General features: G+C 27.6%; 1 protein-coding gene across 1 annotated transcript in view; it reads left to right on the forward strand.

Annotated features, from left to right (window-relative positions):
- Nucleotides 1–10,000, forward strand: part of LOC119576027 (glycoprotein-N-acetylgalactosamine 3-beta-galactosyltransferase 1-like) — a 72,386-nt gene that overhangs the window by 21,134 nt on the left and 41,252 nt on the right. The window contains exon 3 of the mRNA XM_037923555.1: nucleotides 62–75. Within this exon, the coding sequence (XP_037779483.1) occupies nucleotides 62–75 (14 nt within the window). The remainder of the gene's footprint in view (nucleotides 1–61; nucleotides 76–10,000) is intronic.

Consider the following 10,000-nt stretch of genomic DNA (forward strand, 5'->3'; position numbering starts at 1 on the left):
TTTTTTCTCTTGTATCTTCTCTTTTCACTCCCTCCCCTCCTCCCTGCCCAGGATTCATTAGGAGAGTAAAGACAGGTGCGACAGCAATCAACGAGATGGCTCCCGATGGAAAAACTAAAAGGTGATTGCTCCTTCTTCTTCATCCCCTTTTATTTACGGTTGCCATGTCGTTTCTTCATCCCTGTTTTGTTTAACTTCATTTATTTACTTATTAGATTCGTATACATTTGTACTTTTCTTCGATTTCTCTTAGATAATTGTTAGTTCATTATTTCTTTCATTCATGTTTATTTGCACTTGCCAAATTTTATTCTGATTCATTTTATTCAGATTTCGCTCCTCCCTTCCTTTATTTTGTTTACTTTTCAAAACAATGTTCTTATTTTGAACTTATTTTCGTGTCTTTTTATGAATACACACAAAGTAAGGCATATAAACCCGGTACGTTTTCATTCCTTGTTATTCATTGTTACGATTGCCAATTGTTTATATTTAATTATACCATCTTTATCAGCATGGTAGGTTTGTTTTACTTTTTGATTGGCAGTGTGTTTACGTGTCTGTTTGTGTGTTTGGGGTGTATGTTGTATGCGTGTATTTTATAAATGTATATGTTTGTATGTTGAATGGATGAGTCTAAGCATATGTGCGTGTGTGTTAGAGTACGTGTGCGTGTGTGTTCAATTTTTGGTATATGTGTGTACATATTTGCGTGTGCTTATCTATATAAGCAGTTGTTATAATAGTGGTGAATATGAGATGTTCTCATCAACAAACCTAAACCATGGGCCCCCTCTACCCATTTTCTACGCTGTCCCTACCACTGGTCTAAAAAAAAGACTGGATCGAGCTTCCTATGTTTTCGCGGTAAGGTTTATGAAGCCAATGGCTCTTAGTGGGCGCCATGACACTGAGACCCAATGTGCGGGAAAGTTAGAGGTAAACATACCAAACTCATTAACACTATATGGTGGTAATGATTCAAATACCAATAATGTTTGGCACACGATTTTCTTATGAACTTTGTGCGAAGATGTACTCGTACCAAAAGTTATTTGAAAATTTAAATCCCCAGAGTATCAAACGTTGAATAAGAGTGTTCTGCTTTTTGGCACCAAATAAAGTTCAAATCGCCTCAGGCCGCCTTCACCTTGATAATTATTTTCAAGTTAAACGAACAAAGCAAATTTCTCTGTTACGCTGATTGTAGCTGCAAACGGATGCTGACGGACTAGTCTAGAAATATCTCTAGTTTATCATTTTGTTAGAAAATAGCTGAAAACTGCTTTCTGGATAGAAACTCACCTTAATTCATGCAAAGCAGAGACTTCATTGGGAAATCACAGCAATTTTCCACTGCGCCCCAAGTCATCCACTAATCATTTGGGTCTCACTGTCATGGCGCCGGAGTTTTCAATAGCGCTTCACAACAAAGCACAGGTTGTTCGATCCAGTCTTTTTTTTAGATCAGTGGTCCCTACCTTCCAATCCCACTGCTGGACCCTCTCTAGCCCTGCCGCTCCCCCCCCCTACTCCACCCCGCCCCCTACCACCCGTGGGCCCACTCCCAGCTCTCCTTCCGACCCCAGCCTCCTATTAGGAGAGAATCTAGACATAAATCAGAGACTTCAGGTCATTAGGTGGAATAGAGGTAATAAATCTCTTTTCGATGTCATTTCGTCTATAAATCGCTTTTGGATTTGCGGGAAGTGAAATCGGTAGGCTGTAGGATTTTTTCTTTATTTTTTTTTTGTAACGAGTTCTTACCGCAGCGGGTTTGGAAGAGGGATGCGATGTGGGAATAGGAGGAGGATTGGGGTGGGGGAGAAGGGGGGAGTGCAAAAGGCGTATAAGATTCAGAAAGTGTGAGACAGGAAATACACGGAGACGAACAGAGGCATAGAGATATAAAGATAAAAACAGAGAGGAAACTTATACACTAAATATGTGTGTGTGTGTGGGTGTGTGCTAAACATCTCAGTTTCCACCACTTGAAAGCGATTTAAATTCTTTTGAGTTGAAAGCCGATCAATTAGTTTCTTTAGAGTAAGAAAAAAATAATGGGAAGAGGAAGTAAAAAGAACATAAAAATCAGAAAAAAAACAAAAGCTTATTCGTCGTTTGGGTCAAGAACTTTCTTTTTTTTCAAAAACCGAAGTTTGTTTTGTCTTTTTCGTGAAGTCTGGCAATAATTGCTTGGCTTTTCATTGTTTTTACTTCGACTTTTTCTCTACAAGGAGAGATTTAAAGGTATAGACTTCAAAGGAAGTATGTATATGAATGTGTGTATGTACGTATATATAAATATATCTATATCTATCTGTCTATCTACCTACCTATCTATCTATCTATCTATATATCTATCTATCTATCTATCTAACTATATATATATATATATATATATATATATATATATATATATATATATATATATTATATATATATATATACACACACATATATATATAATATATATATATATATATATATATATAGTATATAATATATATATGTAATATATATAAATATATATATATCTATATATATCATATATATATCATATTATATATATATATATATATATATATTATAATATATATATATAATATTATATAATATATATATATATATATATATGTATATATATAACACAACACACACACACACACAAACACACACACACACACAACACACACACACACACACACACACACACACATATATATACCATATATATATATATATCATTATATATATATATATATATATATATATTATATATATATATATATATAGAGAGGAGAGAGAGAGAGAGAGAGAGAGAGAGAGAGAGAGATAAATAGATATTCATACACACACACACACACACACACACACACACACACAAATACAAATGCACACACACACACACACACATACACACACACACCCACCACACACACCACACACACATACACATGCACACACACACACCACACACACACAACACAACACACACACACACACACACACATATATAATATATATATCATATATATATATATATATATATATATTATATATTATTATATATATGTATATATACATGTACATATATATGAACACTATATGTGTGTCTGTGTGTGTATTCACATATATGTATATATATAATATATATATATATATATATATATAATATATATATTTTTTTTTTTTTTTTTTTTTTTTTTTTTTTAATAATTAAAATATATAATAGAAAAAATTTACTTTAAATTTGATATAATATTAAATAAATATATTTTAAATATATATAAATATATAATAACCCAAAACACAGCCACACAAACCACACACCCACCACACCACCCACAAAACCCACACAACCACACACACCCCCACACACACAACACACACACAACCCAGACCACACACACACAGACACAACACACACACAAAAAGGACCACACACACACATAAAGAAAACACCACCCACCACACCCCACACACAAAACCCACACACACCACACACAGCTACACACACACCACACACCCCACACACACACCACACAAACACACACCACACACACACACCACAATATTTATTATAATATATATTTTTTAAAATATATAATTTAATATTAGATGTTTTTTTTTTTTGGGGTGTGTGTGTGTGTGTAGTCGTGTGTGATACATAATAAAAATTACAATAACATGCATAATATACATGTGTGGTGTGTGTTGGTGTGTGGTGTGTGTGTGTGGTTGTGGGCATATGAATAAAAACACACACACACCCACCCACACACACACACACAACACACACACCACACCACCACACAAACACACACACACACCACACACACCCACCAAAAACCCACCCCAAAATATTATAATTATTATATATATATATATTAAAATATTTATATATTTTATGGTTTATTATATACAGTGTTTATTTATATAAAAAATTAATAATATTTATATATATATATTTTATTTTTATTAATGTATTATATTTACTATAAATAATATATATTATTTTTAAATTTTAATTATTTTATATATATATAATATATTTATAATAAACGAAAAAATATTTAATATTATTAATTAATTTATAATTATTAATATATATTTATTATATATTTTAAAATACATTATATAATTATATTATTTTATATTTATATATATAAAATTTTATATATATTAATAGTATAAATATATTTTTTTTTTCTGAGTCTTTGTATGATATGGTATAAATTAATATAATATTTATGTTATATCTTCTATTTTATTTTTTATTTATTTTTATTATTTTTTAAATATTAAATTATAATAAAATTAAATATATATATTATTTATTATTTATATTATTATTATCTCAAATACACCGCCCCCCAAGAAACACCAACCACCCACAAAAAACCACACCCACCACACACCAAAAACCCCCCACACACACCCAACCCATCCCAAAAACATAAAACAAAACCCAAAAAACCCCCCAAACACCACCACACCCACACCCCACAACCCCCCACACCAACACCCACACCCACGAACCTACCAAACACCCCCACCCCCAACACACCCCACACACAAACCCACACACCACAAACACAGAACCCAACAAAACCACACACACACACCACCCACACACAACCACACACAACGCCACACATACACGCCCCCCACACCCCACCACCACACCAAAACCCCCACCCACCAAAACACACACACACACCACACACACCGCCACACACCACCACACCATAAATAAAATTTTAAAATTTTAAAATTTATATTTTTTTTCCCTATTATTAAAATTAATTTTATGTTTAATTGATGTTGTTTTTATTATTTTATAATTTTATATTTTTTTTATATTTTTTTATATATTACGCACCCACCCCACAACCCCCACCCCACCCCCACCCATCCCACCCACACGCCACACCACCAAAATTTTAAAATTAATTTTTAAAAATATTTATTTATTTTTATTAATTTATTTTTATATTTTTTAAAAATATATTTATATACCTTTCTGCAAATTTACTTTTTAATTATTTTAATTTTTTTTTTTTTATAATTTTTCCCCCGCCCGCCACCAGCCCACCCACCCACACACCCCCCCCCCCCAAAACCACACAACCCCCACACACCCCCCCCACCCCCCCACCTACAAAAAAAAAATACCCCCCCCCACCACGACACCCCACACACAACCTACCCTACTGCTACAAAACACCCACACTAACACCCACCCCCCAAAAAATTTTAATTATAATATATTTATATTTTTTATATATATTTTTAATTATTTAACATCATTTATATTTACTATTTTCCCCCCTAAAAATCACATTTAAATTTTCTTGAAAATTTGTTATTAAAATTGTATATAATATACATTTTATTTTATTTTTTTATGTTTAAAAAATTATATAACTTATAATTTTAAAAATATTTAAAATATTTATTAAAAATATATCCATCACATGACAATAATATTTTAATTAATATTATTATATAATTTATACTAAATTTATTATTATTATATATAAAATTTTAATATATGTTGGTGTGTGTGTGTGTGTGTGTGTGTGGTGTGGGTGTGTGTGGTTGTGGGGGTTGGGGGGGTGCTTCATGTTTATATGTCAACACACACACACACCACCACAAAACCACAACACACACACACACACACACACAACAACACACAAATATAAAATATATATATATAAATATATAATTATAATATATTATAATATATTTATATATTACATGCACCCCACACACACACACACCACACACACAAACACCAAACACCACACACACACATATATTTATATAATTATATATATTTATATATTAATAAATTTTATATATTTATATATATTATATATTATTATATATATATTGTATATACATAAAAAATATTTTAACTATTACATGCATAAAAAATATATTTATAATTTTATAATATTATAAAAATAATATATAAATAAAAAAAAATTTAAAATTATTTTTTAAAATTTATATATAATATATATATATATATATTTTAATATTAATATATAACTCCTCAAATACACCGACCACAGAAACACACACAACACAACACCACACACACACACCACACCACACAACCCACACACACACACACACACACACACACACACACATACAGCATCCAAACACCCAAATACACACTAAACACACACAAAAAAACACCCACACAACATATTTATTTTATATATATATATATATATATAAAATTTATATATAAAATAAAATATATTACATAAAAAAAAATGTTAAAATCAAATCACATATATACGATGATATAATGTATTATTAAATATATTACATATGACAAATATATATATAATATATATATAATTATTTATTTTTTAAGTAAAATATAAAATAATCATATAATATATATATAATATATATATTAATATTTTAATATATACATAATATTATATATATACTACACACACACACACACATAAAATATAATATAATATATATTTATATATATAGTTTTAATATTATATATAATATATATTTGTGGGTGTGTTGTGTGTGTGTGGGGGTGTGTGTGTGTGTGTGGTGGGCTTTCATTTTTTATATGTACACCACACACACACCACACACACACACACAAAAACACACACACATGCACACACGCACTCACACACACACACAACACCACACACACCACACACACACACACACACACAAAATTTATATAATAAAATAATATATATATATATAATATATATAAAAAAATATATATATTTATACAAAATTAAATATTTTGTTATATAATATAAATATAATATAATTAATAAAAATTTTAATATATATAATATAATAAAAATAAGTTTAATATATAAAAATATATATAAATTATGTAAATATAATTATATAAAAAAATAAAATGGGTTTTAAAAAATTAATATAAAATATATATTTTATATATAAATATAATATAAAATAAAAAAAAAATTATTTTATTTAAAATTTTTGTATATATAAATTTTATATTATATATTAAAATTATATAGTTTTTTTTTTTAAATTTTTAATTATTATATTTTTTAAAATTATTTTTTAAATTTTAAAATTTATAAAAATTTACGTTTTAAAAAATTTTTAAAAAACTTTTTTTTTTTTTTTCTTTTTATTTTAAATATTTTTTTTTTTTTTAAATTTGAAATTTTTTATATTTTTTTTTTTTTTTTTTTTTAAAAATTTTTTTTAAAAAATTTTTTTTTTTTTTTTTTTTTTATTTTTATTTTTATATTCTATTTATATTGTTTTAAATTATATATTTTTATATTTTTTTTATTTTTTTATTTTGGTGGGGGGTGTGGTGGTGTGTGTGGTGGTGGTGTGTTGTGTGTGTGTGTGGGGTGTGTGCTGTGTGTGTGTGTGTGTGGTGTGTGGTGGGTGTTGTGTGACAATAAACATAAATGCACCACCCCCCCCCACACCCACACACCACCACACCACACCCCCCCAAATATTATATTTTTAAAATTATCATTTATTTTTTATTTATTATTTATTTTTGGTGTGTTGTGGTTGTTAAAATTTTTATATGTTTTTAATTTTTAAAATTTTTTTTTTTGTTTAAAATTTTTTTTCTATTATTTTTTATTTTTTTTATTTTTTTTATTTTTTGTTTTTTCCCTATTTTCTTATCCCCGTTTTGTGTTTTGTATATGTAAATTTTTTTTTTTTTTAATTTTTTTTATTTTTTTTTTTTTTGTTGGGGGGTGTGTGTTTGGTTGTGTGTATGTTGTATGTGTGTGTTTTTGTGTTTGTGTGTGTGTGTGTGGGGGTGTTTTGGTGTGTGTTGTGGTGTGTGTGTGTGTGTGGTGGTGTGTGTGGTTTGGTTGTTTGGTGTGCGTGTGTTTTTTTTTCTTTTTTTTTTTTTTTTTAAATTATTTTTTAAAAATTTTTTTTTTTTTTTTTTTTGTTTTTTAAAAAATTTTTTTTTAAATTTTGTTTTTTTGCTTTTAATGTTATATTTATATTTTTTTCCCCCCTTTTATTTTTATTTTTATTTTAAAAAATTTTTAAAAAATTTTATTTTTTTTTTATTTTTAAATTTTTGTGTGTGTGTGTGTGTGTTGTGGTGTGTGTGTGGTGTGGTGTTTTGGTTGTGTGTGCATTTATTTTAAAAATTTTTAAAATTATTATTTTTTTTTAATTTTTTTTTTTGTTGTGGTGTGTGTGTGTTTTGGGGTGTGGTGGGTTGTGTGTGTGTGGGTGTGTGGTGTGGTGTACAATAAACAGAATGCCACCCACACCCACACCACACCACACCACACACCACCCCCACACACACCCACACACCACCACAATATTATATATTTTATTTTATATATATAATGTTTTTAAAATTTATATTTATTTTTATTTTATTTTACATGTGTATTATATTTTTTTTTTTTATTTTTAATTTTTTTTTATTATATTATTTTTATTCTATTTTTTTTTAATATATATTGTATTATATTCTATGTAATATTTCAATTTTCATAATGTAACGTTATTTGTTTTGTATATGTAACATAGTATTATTATATATGTAGAAAAATATTTAATAAATTATATTTATAATATATATATATATATTTTATATATAATTATGTGGGGGGGTGTTATTTGTGTGTGTTTGAGCATGTATTGTGTATGTGTGTTGTGTGTGTGTGTGTCGTGTGTGTTGTGTGTGTGTTATTTGTATTTGGTATGGTTGTGTGTGTGTGGTATGTGTGTGTGGGGTGTGGGGGTTGGGTGTGTGTGTGTGTGTTTTTTGGGGGTGTGGGGTTGGGGTTTTGGTGTTTTGGTGTGCGGGTATTCAGTGTTATAATATATTATATTAATATAATATTATATTTTATAATATATATATTATGTTTATATGCATGTATATATTAAAATGTATATATAATGTTTATCAAATATATAAATTTTATTATATAAAATTATATTATTTATATATATATTATATAATATTATTGTGTGTGGTGTGTGTGTGTTGTGTGTGATGGTGTGTGTGTGGTGTGTTTGGTGTGTGGTGGTGTGTATTAAAAAAAATTTATAATATATATATATATATATATTTTTATTATTATTTTATATAATACTACATATATATACATATTATTAATTTTTATATGTTAATTATATTAAATTTTATATATATATATTTTATATTTTTTGGGGGTGGTGTGTGTGTGGGTGTGGTTGTGGTTGTTGTGTGTGTGTGGTGGGGGGGTTTGTGTGTGTGGTGGTTGTTTGTGGTGGGTATTTGGTGCGTGTGTTGGGTGGGGTGTGTGTGTGTGTGTGTGTGTGGGTTTTCTGTTTTTTCTGTGTTTTTTTTGTGTGTGTGGTTTGGTGTGCGGGTGGTGTGTGTGTGGGTGTTTTGTATTGTGCGTGTGGGGTGGTGTGTTTGGGTTTGTGTGTGTGTGGTGTGTGTGGTGTGTGTGGGTGTGTGTGTGTTTCTGGTAGTATGTATGTGTGTGGGGTTTTGGTGTGGTGTTTTGTGTTTGTGTGTGGTGTTCGTGGTGTATGTGGGTGTGTGTGGGGTTTTTCTTTTTGGGGCGTGTGTTTTGAGTATATATATATATTATATATATATATATAATATAATATATATATAATATTATATAAAAATTTTTTATATTATATATATAAATATATATAAATATATATTAATTATATATTATATAAAATATATAAAATTATATTATATATATTTATACACATAAAAATACAAAGACTACAAAAAAAAAAGATATATTTTTTACTAGTATATATTATATATATATTATTATTTTAAAATTTATATTTAAAAATTAATATAATATTTATGTATTAAAAGAAAAATATATATTATTATATTATATAATATATATATCAATAGGAATATTAATATATTTTATTTTTTCTTTTTAAATTTTAAAATTTTAATATAATATATATATATATAATATAA

The sequence above is a fragment of the Penaeus monodon genome, chromosome 8 (assembly GCF_015228065.2).
Source record: "Penaeus monodon isolate SGIC_2016 chromosome 8, NSTDA_Pmon_1, whole genome shotgun sequence".
In the NCBI taxonomy this organism is placed as follows: Eukaryota; Metazoa; Arthropoda; class Malacostraca; order Decapoda; family Penaeidae; genus Penaeus; species Penaeus monodon.